Here is a 17,794-nt window from a genome sequence, read left to right as displayed (position 1 = left end):
GGTAGGACCGAGCATTTGAAGCTAGAGAAGCCAAGCGTAGGTCAGTAGAGAGGGTATATAGTACCGCCACTGAGTCCAGGAAGTCCGCAACAACGGCAATTTTAGCGTTTATCAGTGCTGCGAGATTGCCGCATGTAGGGCCTCGCCATTAACCTTGACCGGGACGTTTGTTAACAACACTACCGAAGATGCAGCAAAAAAAACCGCCCGCATCTTCCCACGGGGGGAACTCGAGTAAATGCGTCGCATCTACTCGAGTCAAGCAAAGCGTCACGTCAAGCGAAAGCCAAGCAAAGACGCCCTTGACTGAATTCCGAACGCGCGCTCCGCCGCTTATATACGTTGAGGGGACTGCGTAAGCCAGTCCCAGTCGACGACGTTGGCGTACTTGTAAAGCGGCGTGGACTCTAGGTGTTTGAGCCAAGCGCGGATGTTGCTTCGCCGGAGAACGGCACACCGGTTATATGCGCAGCGCGCCCGAAGGAGAGGAAACCGCGGAAGAGAGAGTACTGCACATGCGCCGGCCCCAGCCCGTCTGCCGCGGCTATGACGCAACGTGCCGCGGCTATGACGCAACACAATCCAACACAATCCACTTTAATCCAATCCAACCCAATCCAATCGAATCCAATCCAATGCCCCTCGCGAGAGAGTGTTCGAATCCAATCCGATGCCCCTCGCGAGAGAGTTCGCTATCGCCTCGACTCGACGCGCATGCGCAGTGAGCGTGCGGACTACGGACGTCAACGCGGGTGACATCGTGAGTTACTGAAATGCTCTGCATTTAAAAGCAACTTAGGACACACTTCTCCTTCTGAAATGCTGTTACACGCGTTATTTTTATCCGCATTTGGAACGACGTCAGTGGCGCGCAGCCGTAGAGCAGGGACGACAAGACTACAAGCCGACCGACTAAAACGCTACAAATAACAAAATGGCGGTGCCCAAGAACCGTCGCATACGGTGTACCCTTGTCTAGTGACACTAGCCGAGCGCAAGCGACAAGCCCTCAGAGACGACGCGAAACACTTTATACCCTCCTTCATCCACATTTTAGTGGTTTACGACAGCTTTGCTGGACATCCACTTTACCAGGGCGGATTGGCGACCAATTTTATTTTACCATTTCATATGTGTATGAACTTATTACTTTTTCACACGCAGTTAGTACAGGAGATAACTCTGCGGATTTAGCCACCAAAGCAACGTTAGATAATTGGTCTCGCTGTGATGCACCCCATCCTATTTGCAGAAAACAACTGCTTAGTCAAGGGAGTTCATAATTCTTGTCTTATAAAACCCCGCCAAGCCCTTCAAAATGGACAAAATTCCACCCACGCCCCACGCACCTGTTCATAGTACACTCATTGATGCCCCATCAGTATCAGAAGCAGAAAACGCTGAGGATCAGTTTACCACAGTCGAAATAGTTCAGTTAAAAAGAAAATGGTGAGTGGACTTCGCTTTCGCCACTGAGGCAATAAATTATTTCGAGCCCTTAAAGCAAGCTTCGCATTAGCTGCTCGAGTCGGATGATTCCTACGCTTATATTTCCAATGCCAGGTGCAAAACACCTGTTCAGATGCGTACGAGGATGCAGAAATAACTTGCCCCCTGTATGCTACGTACGTGTTATGAGGAAGTTATGAACTGCGGAAGGGTGATTTGTTCATGTGAGGGCTCGCCAAAGCTTTAAAGAGTCCCTGACGAGTACTTGTTACCATGCATGGGAAACTGCACCTCCGGTGAAATCATCCTCCTCTTCGCTGCAGTACTTTTACCGAGAATGAGCTCCTCCTTTTCGAATAAAACCTTTAAAATCTTCTTTCTGAGAAGGATTGTCTTGGCAGCACTAGAGCGAACATGCTGGAAAAAGCAGTCTAGTCAAATACATCCCGCTATTTTTGGTCACCTCCGCCTCCAGTGGGAAACAAGAAACCCGCTGTTGCTGACTCGCATTTTATGCGTCCCGAAAAACATTATCCTTTGGCAAAGAGTTCACAGTCACTGAATACGTCCATTGTTTACGTCAAGTGATTAATTATCGCCGGTTTAACAACAAGTTGCAATCAACTGTTTTCTTTTTTTTTTAATTTAGTGAATTCCATTGGCAAAGCAGTATGGCATGCGTTCAATGCAGCTTTCTGATGTCAGTTACTGTATATTTTCTGCCCTAATTACAACTGAAAACATTGTAGATTTACAGTCATTCATATCTCAAGCCCAGCAAGCGCCGATCTCTTTCAGACGCTTATATTACGTTCATGAGTGCCAGTTGAAGGCCGGAAAAATACCGCACAAAAGTGATCCCCGAAACTGAGAAAGAAAGAGGGAGGCAAGAGACAGAATAAACATCTGTATTCATGAGCTCATCAGCGCGTAATGGTAAGGGCCCATGCCCTGTTGGCCGTGTCCTCTAGTCCAGGACGTCCTGGTCCTGCCTGGCTGCTCACGTCCCCTCTATCAGCATGCGCTGGATCGTGAGGTCAGAGCTGGACGGCCAGTCCACCCACTGCTCGTACGTGGGACGGGTGTTAAAAGTGGTGGACGTAGATTGTTGGCATTCCAATACCAGAAGGTACAGAGTACCAGGGTGGGGCCCAAGTTGCATGTGCTGTTGTATTCGGTTGGGAAGATGTAGAAGCAGCTGACGTAAGGAGCCGAAATTGGTCTTTAAACCACTGAGTATGGTCGCCGCGGTTCAGAAAATTTCGAGGTGAGGTGGCGGGAGCTGTTGACGTTCTTGTCTGCTGGCCCCACAACGTTCGCGTAACTAGTGATGGTTGGTAGGTGTCCGAAGTAATATAAACACCCAGAACAGGTAACTCTATTCATGAGCTACTTGCAACTTCTCCGGTAGATTACGAAGGTATATATGTGGGAAGTGGAATATTCATGATCTTACTTGCTTTTAGGCCCTGCGAACGCCGCATTTAAAATTTTTGTAACGTGCTTCCCTAAGCCTCATCCCTAAAAACATTAAAATATAAGCTTATCAATACTGCCGTTAAATGTGAAACCAAACAGGAAAAAAAACTGTTGCCTTTTGGAACCCAAAGACAACCTGCTTTTGTGCCTTCTAATAAAATTTTCGAATTTCTCGATGAGCGCGTGTTTTTACAAGTGTGAGGCTTTGCCTTTGTTTTGGGTGGGTAGACTTTTCTTAATACCTGAGAATGTAGCGACATTTTTCCGCAACACATCACTTCTGAAAACATGTTCGCATCCCGCTGCTATTTATTTTGTTTAGAAAGAAAATATTTCTGGAATGTAGCCAGAATTTTTTTCTTCCTCACAGGATGTGCATCGCTTAAGGATATCAAGCCATCCATGGTAACTCATCAGGATAGCCTCAGACAGCCTCAACCTATCGACAGGCAGCCACAACAAAACGGCCACCACGCCTGTTACCCAGAAGACTCTCAGTGACCGCACAACGGAACAGCATGCGTTGCAGCGATATTCGTTCCAAGATAGGTAAAATCCCGGCATTTCCGGTGCGATGAATAACGTCGATTAAACGTGTTCATATGGCACGCCCCCCACCTAAACGTACGAAAAGCTTGTTAGACCACTCTTATTTACGAAACCAATTAATTTGAATTAAAGGAACATTTTTGTCTTCCTCGAAAGAGCAAGAAAAAACACTTGTAATCCGGAAAAAACATTGCCATTGCTGGGGCTCGAAGCTGTTCGCGTCCAAACACGTGACTTGACGCTAGGGCTGGTGCGGTCGAACCGCATTGTTGCTTTAGTGGCTCCTTAAGAGAACAGAAGTTCTCCAAGCTCAACCATAGGTGGCGCTAAGTGCCTATAGGGAGTGTCTGGCTTGTGCCTGTCAAAGAACGAAATATCGCACTGTTGGCTTCTTTTAATAGTGATGCTAACTTCAAATGTGATAAAATAGCAATAAAGTTGAGCTTCTCTGGCACTTGTGGTTAATCTAAAAGAAGCCATACGAGGGCGTTCGTTTAATCGTATAGTATTTCTGGTCGTGTCTAAAACGAACCGTAATTAGCTATTATATTTTGTCTTTCATTTCGTAGCAGACACTCACAAGATGGCTACGTTTTCTGGCAGAATAAAGATAATTAAGCGGCAAAATTACGTCTGGCTGTTTAGTACACATTGTAAAACTCGCGGCTGCTATTTGAATATCATCAGATAAAGCAAATTTGCGCATCGTATCGCAGGCTTTATTTCTCAAATGTTTTAGAGAGTTGGCATACAGAAAATTAACGCTTTGGTGTAACCCATTTTTCCTAATAAACATTTTCTCTCTCTCTCTCTATCTCTCTCTCTCTCTCTCTCGCTCTCTCTCACACACTCATTCTCTCTCTCTAAAACTTTAATTTTTGCTAAAAATCACGAAAACATTTTCATGGTCTGAAAAGACACCACACCTCACAAATACGAGGTCAGAAATTGTTTATCAGGACGGGACACAATGAGGTGTTGCTCCTGAGCAACACCAGGCACTCGCTGCTCTATATATCAGCTCTACCTTGATCAGCATCTATACACTGATTGTACGGTTCAGGTGGAGACCATAAGGTTAAAGTTTGCATTGTTATTATTTGTAATAACGAAATTGCCCAATTCGGCTTACCTGTCGCGAGCACATCGAGCTGCAGAGTGCGACGCGAGTCGACACGCATAAAGAAGCCTGCTTTTTACCGCGCATAAGTGCGTGCTGCACTCTCTTTTTCAAGTTTTGGAGGTCCCGTGCCTTCTTCTGTGAACACGCGTCATTAAATGTGCGAAGAACCACAAAGCGCGAGAGAAGAAAATGTGGTTTGGGTTCTTGCTCCAAGCAACGCTGGGAATCAGAGTTAAGCGCCGTCATTCAAGCTTTTCGCGAGCTTGTGTTTATCGCCGCTGTTTATTGTCTATTCATGTTAGTAAGTTTATGTACACAGTGTGAAACAGAGAGATTGGCTTTATTGTCTGAGGAGGTAGGAATGCCCTTTTGGAAAAAAAGGGAAAGCGAGGGCGGGAATAGCACAAAAAAGGATCACAGTTCAAGGATATGTGGGCCGCAGAAGGTCCGTAAGGTCCCGGATCACTTGAACTGGTACTGATAATTTAATATTTTAAGGGTTTCGTAGATAAACAGGTGCAGGAGAAGAATGGTGGCCCAGGTAGGTTCAGGATACCACAGCCGATTGTATAGACCGCAGGTAAGTGTATATTCGTATAAAAAGCATAACAGCAACACAACCACGGCTGTTTCGTTTTAGGTGCAAGATATGTATGAATAAATAAAAGGTAAGCGGATAGACCACATTTAGGAAATATTCAAAGCTGGAGTAAGCTTGTGGGAAGAAAAATATGGCATGCACGTGAATTGAAGCCTTACGCCTACAAGAAAAGCTGGACAGCTTTTTTAAAACTTCACAGTTGGAGAAAAATTCGACCTTGTTCAGGATTGGAACCCCCAACCACCCCCTATCTACGACAGTCGCTCTACCAACTAAGCTAACCAGGGGAATAACCGTTTGTTGCACGACAGCGAATTGATAAACAACTCGAAGTGAAGGACGTATTTTAATGTACCAGGTATAGGGGAAATTTCCATGTTGAAATCCGTTTCTGTGAATAAAAATGTCACAAAACCTGTAAATTTGACGCTACAAACCGCTAGTCTCCTGGTTAGCTCAGGTGGTAAAGCGTCTGCTCTAATAGGCGGTGGTCCCGCGTTCCAATCCTCGACGAGGTCGATTTTTTCTTCAACTGCGAATTTTTGAGAAAGCTGTATAGTTTCATTTCTACCCGTACAGCTGCAATTTGGGGGGTGTCAAATTTTTCTTAGCAAAAAGGGTACAACAACAACCAAGTTTTTTCTATTAATGATTGAAACATTCAACAAGCTGATGCGAAGCCCGCTCCTTTAGGACAGTATACACGTTTGCATTTTCAGTTATCAAACTGCTTTTATAGAAACCATAGAACCATACATTCAGTGTTTTTCCGCGGGAAAGCTTAAAACTAATAAACAGGTACATCAGACCCGCCGTAACTACTAAACTCGCAGCCACCCTGTGATTAGAACGTCTGTACCAATGGCTTGTAACTTTCAATTAGTTTGAAATTTTACGCGGTTGTATAAAATGTTGACCGAGAAACTGCCTGAACATTACTAGGGAGTATTTCGGATCCGACGTTATGGACTCTGAGTGAATCTATGGCAGGGGAAGGCCATTTCTAAAAAATGGAGACATAAGAACTAGAATGAAGCTGTATCCTTAAGGCGAACAAGAAATAATGCTCACAAATCTTCTCGGGCGTTGGTCAAGGAGCAAAACGAATACATATGCTCATTTTCGTGAAGAGCACGCACCATAGGCAATTTTTTATTGGTCTCGTTTGAAGCAAATCATTCATATACCTCAAAGATATAGTTTTTTGCGACATTTTGCCATACCGCATATTCAGATCTACGTAGCAACCTGCATTTGGGACTTCAAAAGGACTTAACAATGATAGCCATGGTACCGGCCCCGTATCCATATATTATCTGGCAGACTGCTCGAATTCCTCAAGCAAAAGGTAGAGTTCTTGGGGCGTCAGTGTCGAATCTGTACAGAGTTAATTCTCGACATTCCACGTGCACGCGCTTTTTCTCTTTCTCGAATCTTAAGAATCTGGTCGGGATGAAATTCTCATGACTATAAAACACTGGTGCTAATTTTCAAACTGTGCTGGAAGTCAAAGTTCGAAGGGCGTATAAAGGTCTTTACATCTGGCGCCATTAGTCTTGCGTAAGATGCTTCTTCGAACCAGCCATTTCTTGCCCTCAATTCTTTTCAGCTAGTTTCCATCTTCGAAGTCGTCAATGCGCAAAACACTTCCAATACTTTGCGGGCATTCAATTTCTTTACTGTGCAACAGAAAAGTGCCAAAGAAGCACTACTTTTCAGTTCTTCTGCACACCGATAGCTACCATGAATGAGTTAATTGTTGCATCCTCCAAAAAACAGCGATGATTCGAAGCTTTCCCAGGTAAATAAAGGAACACGCTGCTCTCTACCATGTTCCTAGCAAGTGAAACCGTCATTCAAAGCCCACCTCCCCTTAAAGCCTTCAGTGCAATTCTCGCGAAATCTAGGAAATTGACAACAACTACTTCCGCTCCAATGTTTTGTATAATGGGCCGAAAATTTGAAATACAAACGCGATATATTCTGACTGATAACAGTCTCTGACTATGTGCTTCTACGGTTTGTACAGGTTTGCACCTTCTAGTACATGCAGGTACTTCAACCAGGGTGCATCGTTTCGTCTGCTTTGCTAAAAACAATGTCACGCTTACTCCTTAAGATTATTATGCTTCAGAATAATGGTAAAAACCATTCAAGCCTAAATAGTATACAATTTTCAGAAAATACGCTGCCGCTAAACGCCGCTTATCACCCCCGGTGATAAAAAATATGTGCCACGAAACTTTTTGCAACGAGAAAAATTCGCCAAAATAACGACGTCCCCGAACACGTCTAGTGGCGTCACCAAAACGTGCTTCGCTCATATATGAAGTTATCTCCGGCACTGAAACGCTCCTCCCATAGTTTTTTGTTCTGAAATTTGAGTTCATTCACTGCTCGGTCGACAAATCCTCATGACTTCGTAGCAAATTCCATCTCCAAATAGATTGTTTGGAGTAAATCCTAGGGCAATCATTACATGAGTAAGGGCACTAAAATCTGTAGATACTACTACTACTCTATCGCGTATACATCGGACGCGACTTTACCCAACATAATCCTCGCTGTATTATTAATACTGCTACATCCATCATAACGGATTACGTAAGACTATCGCAAACGTAGTTTCTACGTTTTAGTACGCCCACGGTGTTGTATCATAATGCAATGCAGACCGGTGCAGCCGTGACAGAGCCAGAGCGGCTGATTTCTTTACTACACGGCCTACCTAAAGCAGCCTTCTAGATTCCGGAAAGCACAGAGCAGGGAGATCCCCTTCGACGGAGCAGTGTAGCTGCAGTAACAAGAATCCCTGCTTCCGCGGTTATTGAAGCTGACTCCAAAGTGGTTTCGCGATCGATATGGCACAGTCAAACATAACACCTGATAACAGAAGACAAGACAAGAAATCACTACCTCACACTAACCTATAAAAATTATTTTCTAATAAACAGTACACAATAAATCTTTATGGTCTAATGTTCATACTTCTGGGCAATTTTAAAAGCGTCATCAGCATGAAATAATTCCAGCGTAACAATATCATAACACTCCCTGCCAATTCTTGTAAGAACACAAGTTTGCAACTGAGCATTACTGGGTATAAAAACCAGGGTTAAACTGAACACATTATACCTGAACATCTACACAATGGAGAAATAGTGGATGACGTTTGTAAGATCGCTAAATATTGTGACCTTTTATTGAATGCAGTCTTTATGAGGCGGCTTGCTGATGTAATTGATTGATTGTGGGGTTTAACGCGCCGACGCAACGCAGGAGATGAGGCGCGCCGCAGTGGAGGGCTCCGGATTAATTTTGACCACCTGGGGATCTTTATCGTGCGCCGAAATCTCGTACACACGGGCATTTTTGGCTTGCTGATGTAGTTACCACGCATCAGCCAAACACAAATTACGTGTGGGTAAAATAACGTAAAAAGCCTTAGATGGAGATTTCTATCGGTGACTCGTTCATTATGAAGAAAAGTTTTCTTATCTGAATAGATACAAAGAATGCCAGTGAAAGTACTTATAACAAGAACGAAAATAGAGTTAATAATGTGTGTACAATACAAATTATATAAAATACGCAGGCGAAAATTCAAGTAATAATGCACCTTGCTGTGACATTTTAAAAAACTTAATCTTCCCTGTCAGGAAAAAATTTAAAAATTACGAAAATAATTGCGCGATATCAACTTATACTTCATTGAGCAAAGGAAAACAAACTGTCCAAACAGTATGCAGCATTTCGCGCTCAAGGTTATTTTTTTCGAGAAAGCTCATAATAATGGAAAAGTGGGATTCCAGTAAACCGATTTAGGTAGCATACATTACGTTATTAAAAAGCTCTGGTCTCACAAAAACTCCAAAAATAAAAACCGGTTAGAAAATAGGGCAACGAAGCACAGTGAATCATGCAGCAGAGCATGGGGAAGAAATAGGTGAAGAGGATCGCAAGGAGGGAAGAGGCCATCAGCTGGGGGGCGACGACATCATAGTTTCGTCCCGGACTCCACTCTTGCGCCGTCTCTTGGCCTCCCCTTCCACCTTGGACGAGCTGTCGTCGTCGTCCGCCTCCGACGACTTGTCGCTGTCGTCGCTTCCACTCTCGTCCGATGCATCGCTCAAATCTTGGCCTATGCCGGGAGGGGCCGCCACAGCCCAACGGTCGTCGTGCATAGACTGCGTCGCATACCAGTTTACACTGTTACCACGAGAGTTCGTTTGTAAACAGAAATTTTTATAATCCACAGCTGACCTGTTAATGTGCGGACTTTTAGTGACCTATAGAGCAAAAGTATGCCATTTCAATGCAATCGGTATACCCTAGACAACCACGTCTTTCTCTTTCCAAAAGTGTTTAATATTTTTATAACTAGAAACTAATATGGAAGCTTGAAATTATCTGTTTGCAGAATATATATGCAGAATATATTTGCAGAACATATATATTTCATCATTAAAAATAACCATCGTTTCCTAAAGAAAATTGAGGGAATCGCGCAAGCTAACAGTGGGTCGAACCTTAGATGAAATTGCGTCCAATCTATCGTCAAACCTTGAAAGGTCCAAATCGCAAACGAAGAACGAACTCATGTGACGATTTTTCGCTTGCTAAGTAAACGCACCTACGAACGACATAAATGTACATCGATACGACGTTTATGAACTAAGAGTATACTGTTGTACTCCTTCTTCAAGATCGTTGCTTGTATTGCCTTGTATAGAACCATTCATTTTTCGCGGTTTTCCAGTAACCGTTTGGACACAATAGAAGCTCTGTTTCCCGAACGCGCCGTGGGTCCAGAGATCTTATCCGACCTGTCCTGGCGGTACTCGTCTATGAGGAAATGCAAAAGTTTTCTGGCGGAACACCATCGGTCATACTAAGAAAGCTTTCGCTTTAATAAGCGTCGCTCTCAGCAAAAATCTGCACACAATGCTTGCGTACGTTTTGGAATTTTCAGCTACCAGGGGAAAATGACGGAAAACCAAAGAAAATTACGGTAAAGTAAAAACGCCCGATATTTCAAATGCTGGCTCAAATGCCAATACGAACAAGGCCTCTATAGGGACATCGACATCCCACGGCGCTGAAAATTCTTCGCAAGCACAATCCCTGCAAAAACCAATAAAGCTTGCATACTAGCACAAAGATTTTATTTTTAGAGTAAGTTATGTTTCAAGATATTTTTAGTCTACCTCGCCTATCACCAGCACTTTGACAATGCACGAAATGACGAAAGTTTGGGACGGATATGGTCGCCCAGTACTATTTTTCTCTCTAAGCATTCCCGATGGCACCGACTACAACTGTGCTGGTGCAGCATGTTCAATGATAAAAAATGGCTGCGTATCTGCTCCTTCCGTTGCAAACGTCGACTAAAGACGACAGTCGACCGGTGCCATTGTCAAGTGAACGCCTCCCTTCTCTTTCCCGCTCAGCTCTCATGCTGTTCCTCTCCCGCCTCGCTCCTCCCGAGATAACACGCTAGAGGCTTGCTCAAGTCAGTTTAAATTTACCGCGTTCCACTGCTCCAGGTCAGGTGCCTTGATGGCAGCGCTGCCGTACCGCGGAGACGCGAGTGAATCGAGGCGCCCTATACTCCAACGTTTACGGAACCACGCTGCCCTACACGACGAGCGTTCGAAGCGTAACGCGGGACCTATCTAGTGGAAACTTTCGTTACTGTTGCCGTTCGATTTCTTAAAATTCCTACAGAAGCTATAGTAGCGCGGCAGCAGACGGCGACGGAGTGAATTTTTTTCTGTAGTTGATGTAGTATATTTCATTTGCTATCACAAAAACCAAGCATCCATGAACTTCTTTTAATAAAGGAACACTGGAAATAACACCCATGTAATGATTTGCTGCCTTATATTTCCGTAATGTCTAGTTCCTGTTCAACAACGCTGACAAGTATGAGCATTAACACTGGACTTAGATGATAGATTTGGCTGTGGGTACATAAAACTATTGCGCAGCTTATGTTTCAGTTTGGCCGGGTGGCTGAATCGAGTCACAGACTGACAGACGGACAGACATACAGACAGCACCAAATTTCTCGATTTAGATAGCCCAAGAAAGACTGTCGTCTTTAAAACAGCGTTGTCATGCCGGCTTATAGGCGCGGTGATACATGCAGCCATGGCAGAGGTTCCCAACGAGCAAAAAGGTGCCCACAACTCTCTTCAAGGGCGCACATATGGACATATCAGGAAAAACTACACACGCGCGAGAGGTTGTGAGAGCAGTTCTAACAAGAAAGAGGCTCTATGATGTGAACTGTAAATGTAAGTTCTAACAAGAGTTCGTTACTATGGTATGTTGACTGTGCCGATTTCCGTGATCCCCGGCGCGCACTGGCCAGGAGTGCCAAAAAGGGATTTCCAGAACTGCGGCCCTCACACTGTCATCTAATTACAAACTGAAATCCCAGGACAGCTTAGTAGTCTTTATGAGTAGTGAATGCGAAAGCATTATTGTGCAATTGAACTCCGTTGAGAGCTCATTCCAGTTTGGCGTTGGGAGTAGTTGTGACTCGCAGTTGCGAAAGGTCAGCGGCACCCGTGCTTGATATGTCATGGCGCCCACGGCTAGAGCTGCAACGCTCCCCCTTTCCAAGTGGCTCTGCGTTGCCTTTACTCGGGCAAAAATTAAGAACGACAAGAGCTCATGCGGTGTGTCACTCCGCCAGCGCGATGGACCCGGATGTTAACGCGCGCACGCGTTTTGAAACGAGATTGCGTTTCATGTGCAACATCGTCTTCGTTTTCACACCTAGTCTTTTAGTATCCACTGCAGAAATTCAAAAGCAGATTAAGTGCGAGAAATCGCGGAAACTACTCGTACTACGTTCAGAATACTCGATGTAAGGCACTTTTTGTGCCGCGCGGAGTAACAGCCGACTGTGGTGATCAGGCGCAGGTTCAACTTCTGTTGTTCTTAAGTTCTCCCCGAGTATAGCAGCGTGGTCTCGCACTTGTCTTTTATTTTGATAACTGTTAGGAATCACAATGGGAATCCGCCTCTTTCACAACGCTACTCCGCATGCGCATGGCCCTGGCGGAGGAGCCCGGAAACAGTCTGGCAGGAGCACGGCCGGTCTGGACGAGCGGCGTGCGCTCGCCGCTCCTTCAGTCCGGCCGTGGCAGGGGTCGGCTGGTCTGCTCCGCGGTGATTCCACTGCTGTCTGAGGCTGTAACTGAGCCCGTGTAGTGAAAGCATGCGGCCGGGTTCGGCCCCCATCGAGAAAGCAAAATGCAGTACCGCTTACAAATGCAACTGTCGGCCAAACCATAACATTAAGGGTGAAATTTTTGTTTCTATCGACGCACGCCAACCCCGAAACGAAAGTGAACAAATCAGGAGCTGCCCGCCGCGGCACCGTGCATGAACGCCCCATTGTGCGTCCCGTAGCAGTCACACCAGGCATTCACACCGCCAGTGACGATAACCTGCTGGCACGCCAAATCCAGAAATCGCCTTGTCATATTACTCCGACGACGATTCGAACACACCACCGACCGCCCGAAAGTTGCCGTAGTTGCGTGCACCACTTTACTCGCCCGTGATATTGCCGCTGTATAAAAGGAATGAACGAATAAATACTAACTTTTCAAACTGACAGTTCCTCTAAAGAAGAAAATGTAATCCTGCGACTACGATGAACAAGTGCGCTTACGAGTAAAAATGCACCCCAAAAAGCAATTTTCTGAGTTACGTCGGGACTAGAGCCGCTAAATAAGCTACATCTAGTGGCTCTAGTCGGGACTTCGGTTGATTTGGACTTCGCTTTCTTCGGTCAAAACGCTCACAAAAGTAATCTGCACACGCATTTATACTTGTTATGATAAGAAACAGAAGAAAAAGAACGGTGGAATTGAAGAAATCTGCAGCCACGTATAATATTTTGCATCGCTGATACACCAGCTTCAAGCAATGATTTGTATAAAGGCCACAATAAGGGCCTGCGATTATGCTGCTGCCTTACAGATACCCATGTCCCCCTCCCATCTCTTTTAGGCGCTAGAAAAAAAATGTCGTGAGAACATCACTTCCACAGCCTCAGGTAGCCACCCTCCGGTACTGACACTTGCGGAACTACTGCAAAAAAAACGAGCGTCGCACGCTTGTTAGGATGTTTCCCACGTTGAAAACGTACGTCTTCCAGCATAGTTATTCTTTTTGCAGCTTCAGGTTGCCAATACAATTCATGTGAAACAAATAAACAGCAGCAACGCAGCCCTGATTCACCTTCCGCTGCAGTGGCATCCAACTTGCACTCTTGCGCCCCTGCCATATCGCTTCTCGGCGGCGCCACCAGAGGCCGCCACAGCGCAATGAAAAAAGGCGGATTGTAGAGGCAATGAAGATATATACAGGAGCAAGGGAAAATAAAGTAATTTTGAGGTGCCGGGACAGATTGAATGAAAAATGAAGCAGCCGAAGCGAGGCAAGGAACGGTAGAAGAAGGAAAAGGAACACCAGCAGACGGTCCATAAGAAGGCAGTCGGGAGTTTGAGGTGACCTGAAAACGCAAGAAAACGAGGGGAAGTGAACGTGAGCCTGGTGGAGAGCAGACGAAAGGTGTGCACGGCGCGACAACACTCTCGAGTGCCCCTACAGCACCGCATAGGTCGCACGAGGGCGGCGCACCAGCGGCGGCGCACCGCAGGTGCCCACTGTTCGTGAATCCCTCCAGGCACCAGCGACTCTGCACCACTAGCCCCACCAACAGCGCTCACGGGCGCACGCGTACTCGACCGCAAGCGACCCCGCACCAGCGTCAGCCTGGAAGATCAACTGGCTTCGCTAGAGCACTGCACGAGTCCGGCCTGATCCGAAATCCCGGGCCAGGCCGGGCGGCCCGAAGCGTTTATCTGCGGACCCGGGCTCAATGCCATGGGCCCATGCCGAACTCAGACTTGAAACCATAGCCTTTCGCCGAACCCAGACTACTTAACCAGAATCTATAAGGCTCGTGATGTCGGCTCGTGATGTAGCCAAGTGGAGTCGCCAAAAATCTGGTCAACAAAAGGCGATGGTGGCGCTGATGTAAGAATGCAAACTATTATTACGCCGCTGGGACGTGAACTGGAGACGGTGGATGCTATAAAGTCCGTGGACTCATCATCATCATCATCATAAGCCTGTTTGTATTTATTTTCGCTTTATCATCGGCGCGAGCGGAAAGTGTTGCGATGGGGCTGCCGTATGCGTCCGAAGATACAGCCAAAGATAAAGAGTGGCGAACGTGTGACGTGTACAGCTCCGAGGGACATGAGCGTGTGGGCGTGGCTTTGCGGCGCTAAGGTGCCGCACGGAGCCCGTTCCGCTCATCTGGAGAGCTGAGGTTCTGAGAGCTGTAGCTCTGCACACAATTACAATTTCGCAAATCTAATGATGGGTATAGGTTTGCTTGATGATCCTCTATAATTTCGTCATTACAATCAATCACCTAACTAGAATAATAAAAAAGTAACAACAAATTTTGGGTAATTATTTCGGTAAATAGCCTATTGAACCCGCTTTATTGCGTCAGCCACGGCCTCTGACCACTTCGCGCAAGAAAAACAATTTAGCCGCCTCCGAAAGCCTATCTTTTTTAAATTACTTAATGTCTTCCCTGTAACACCCTGCATACGACGTATGCACGGTAAACATACAGAACTTGTAAATTTCCTATACAAAAAGGTGTGCGTCAGGGGGCACAATAACTACCCGATTATTTATAGCCTGTCGGGAGCATGTGTTCACAAACCGTAAGTGAAGCAAAACAAGGGTGAGAAATAATGTGGAATATCTCAGCCACCTAAGGCATCGTAAGGCCACCTAAGGCCACCTAAGTTTCAGGGATTCGCAGCGCATGCTTTGCCAATTCAGCTCGGAAAGTCTGGCAGCAGGCGTAAAAATTAACGCAAAAAATCGAACGTAACTTTCAATCAGCATGCCAAAACACGTGCCTAACGTAGGTAACGAAGTCTTAGAAACAGTACGGGATTACGTCTATCTTGGGGAAATCACATGTGCTGATCCAAACCATTACAAGGGAATTACCCGCAGAATTAGCATGGGGTGGGCTGCTTTCCGTAAATATTCAGATATCATACCTAGTAAGCTTCCTCGGTCCCTCAAAAGAATAGTATTTAATCAATACGTTCTTCCAAAAATAACTTACGGGGCCTAAACTTTGAGTATCACTAAACGACTTGAAAAGGAGCTTATATCAGTACGACGGGCTATGGAAAGAGGTATTCTAGGGGTGACGCTCAGAGACAAGAAAACAGACGCGTGAATTAGAGAACAGGCTAAGGTAGAAGACATTCTAGCTCAAATTAAGCGAAGGAGATGGGCATTGGCGGGCCACGTCATGCGCATCGGGCACAACAGGTGGACCATCTGTTTAACAGAGTGGGTGCCAGTAGACAGTACACGCAATATGGGTCCGCCGAGGACTGGATGGGGAGATGAGCTGCGAAAGCTCGGTGGTAAAACATGGACTAAGCTAGCACTGAATAAACGTGGCTGGATATCTTTGGGAGATGCTTTCTTCCTGCTGTGGACACAACCAGGATGATGGTGATGATGATGGTGGTGGTAGTGGTAGTGGTGGTGGTGGTATGACGGAAAATTATCCAAAGATTTTAGTACCACCGTGCGCCTCATCAAAGTGGAAAAAAAAACTGCGAAGCCTAATAGCTTCATACTAACTGCCCGATACTAAGGAACAGAGAAGTGTAGATTAGGGCACAGTGAAAGGGGTGGGAATGCGAAGAATAAAACTACACAAATTCCCGAAACAACAACGATTGCAGTGACTTCGCGAAGGGCAGCCTAGCTAAAACCTCTGTAATAAACAGCTGTTGTTGTAGCAGGAGGGCGTAAGAAGACATTATTACTCAAGCTAAAAGTGAGACTCCAATCATAAATGCTAAAATAATTAAGTTATCAAGCTCTTGGTTGAAAACATAGGGTCAGAACATGTCCTAGTTGGTGAATAGAAGCAAGGTTCCCAATGTTCGTGTGTAAAACATGGCAAGAAGTGAGCAAACATTTGAAAGGGCAAACGTAAGAGCTTTGGTTAAAAAGGTAGAGGTCGGGTTCATGCCCTGAAGCACGTAAAAGGCATCGAAAAAACATTATGCATGAGATAATATATGAAAGTAGGAAAAACAGTCTATCCGCAGTGTCACACTACCAACGCGAGATCATAGAACATTTCTGGCATTGCTAATTTGTTAGCCGGAACTCGCTCTGAAGAAAAAACGAGTCAAAATGAGAAGGAAATCTGAACAAAAAAAGGAGCAGAAGTAGACGAACTAACTCCAATCGCTGAACGACTGAGGATATATCGGAGTAGGAAGGTCAACTCATAACGCTTAGGGTCTTAAAGTACTACACATCTGCAAAAATAGCGCCCTAATTCTCACTTAGAGTGAGGGTGATACAACGTTCCAACTAACCACAAGAGCTGCACACCAGATGCCCACCATTTTAGTTGCAGCTCGCCGTATTAAAGGGACACTGAAGTGATTTGTAAACAATGCGGGATTACGAGCGCAAACTGTAGTCCGGAGTCCCTGGGCCCTGATTCGACCACTCTGTGCGCGTTTACGCGAATTTATTTAGTAGAAAAATCAATTCGAAAATGCTGTCCTCCTCTCTTTGCGCTCGCCCATTTTCTGTGGCGTTTTCGTGTGACGTCAGCAGGAGAGGAGCTGACAATTGGCTGCGCTACTGCACGGCTCGCCGACCTTCCGCGACCGAGTCAGTCGGCCCACCGTTTAGTCCGCCGGCCGCCGACGGGTCGTCGCAATTCGCTCGATCAGTTGAAACTAAGCCACAACACGTTTGGGAATGGAAGAATGCGCCTTTCTTTACTTCGTTAGTTTGTACACTGTATCTAGCTCCAAGTCAAGGTCGCTTCACACAAGCGCTGCACAAGCGCACATGCGACGCTTCGCTGACTGCTACGCCAGTAGGAAAATATAAGGCCTCTTGAAGGGGGAGAAGAGTGAGCGAAGTCAATATAGGCACTAAGGAAATAAAATCAACTGATATTTTTACCGTACAGCGTAAAAATAGGGTGCGGGAAGCACTTTTTTGCGCTGGGAGAACAAGCTGAGCGGTCAGCAGCACGACTACGCATCTGCGAACGCTTTCCCGTCTACGAAATGCAATTGCTAGACGTGAGCTATTGTGGAAACTCGGGGGACGCTTACTGCACGAGCGCAATACAACAAATAGTCACCTAAACTGCTTGAAATACTAAAACGAAATAAAAGTGTAAACTGGTTATACATTATATACCTTATATTTTCTAACGCCACCAGCGGCCCTCCGTGGCCTAGTCGTCTGGTGCGCTAGGTGTGGCAACCTAAGTGTTTTGCCTGTCACAAGTTCGAATCGCCGCGGGTACATGATTTTTTTTTTATGAGTTAACTTTTTCGTTTTTCGCCGATGTTTTCTATACTGAGTTCACCTTTTTTTGGGCCGCAACGTTCATTGCTCCACGAACTAGTCCACAGAACTCGCGCAGGCTGGCACTGGCGCGCTAGCGAGTTCTCGTTGGCGTGCTGTTGCCA

At 45.7% G+C, this 17,794-nt stretch overlaps 2 protein-coding genes across 2 annotated transcripts in view; one reads left to right on the top strand and one right to left on the bottom strand.

The window, feature by feature from the left end:
- LOC144148107 (uncharacterized) overlaps window positions 1-3,975 on the top strand; it is a 37,815-nt gene extending 33,840 nt beyond the window's left edge. The window contains exon 9 of the mRNA XM_077679696.1: window positions 3,299-3,975. Coding sequence (XP_077535822.1) covers window positions 3,299-3,429 — 131 coding nt within the window. The 3' untranslated portion in view covers window positions 3,430-3,975. The remainder of the gene's footprint in view (window positions 1-3,298) is intronic.
- A 5,075-nt stretch (window positions 3,976-9,050) lies between these two features.
- Window positions 9,051-17,794, bottom strand: part of LOC144148105 (uncharacterized) — a 33,900-nt gene continuing 25,156 nt past the window's right edge. The window contains exon 6 of the mRNA XM_077679694.1: window positions 9,051-9,388. Coding sequence (XP_077535820.1) covers window positions 9,179-9,388 — 210 coding nt within the window. The 3' untranslated portion in view covers window positions 9,051-9,178. The remainder of the gene's footprint in view (window positions 9,389-17,794) is intronic.

This window comes from Haemaphysalis longicornis, unplaced genomic scaffold (assembly GCF_048455015.1).
Source record: "Haemaphysalis longicornis isolate Haplotype H1 unplaced genomic scaffold, Haemaphysalis longicornis Haplotype H1 scaffold_77, whole genome shotgun sequence".
Lineage (NCBI taxonomy): Eukaryota > Metazoa > Arthropoda > Arachnida > Ixodida > Ixodidae > Haemaphysalis > Haemaphysalis longicornis.
Note: the sequence above shows the minus strand (reverse complement) of the source record. Positions and strands in the feature narration are given on the sequence as shown.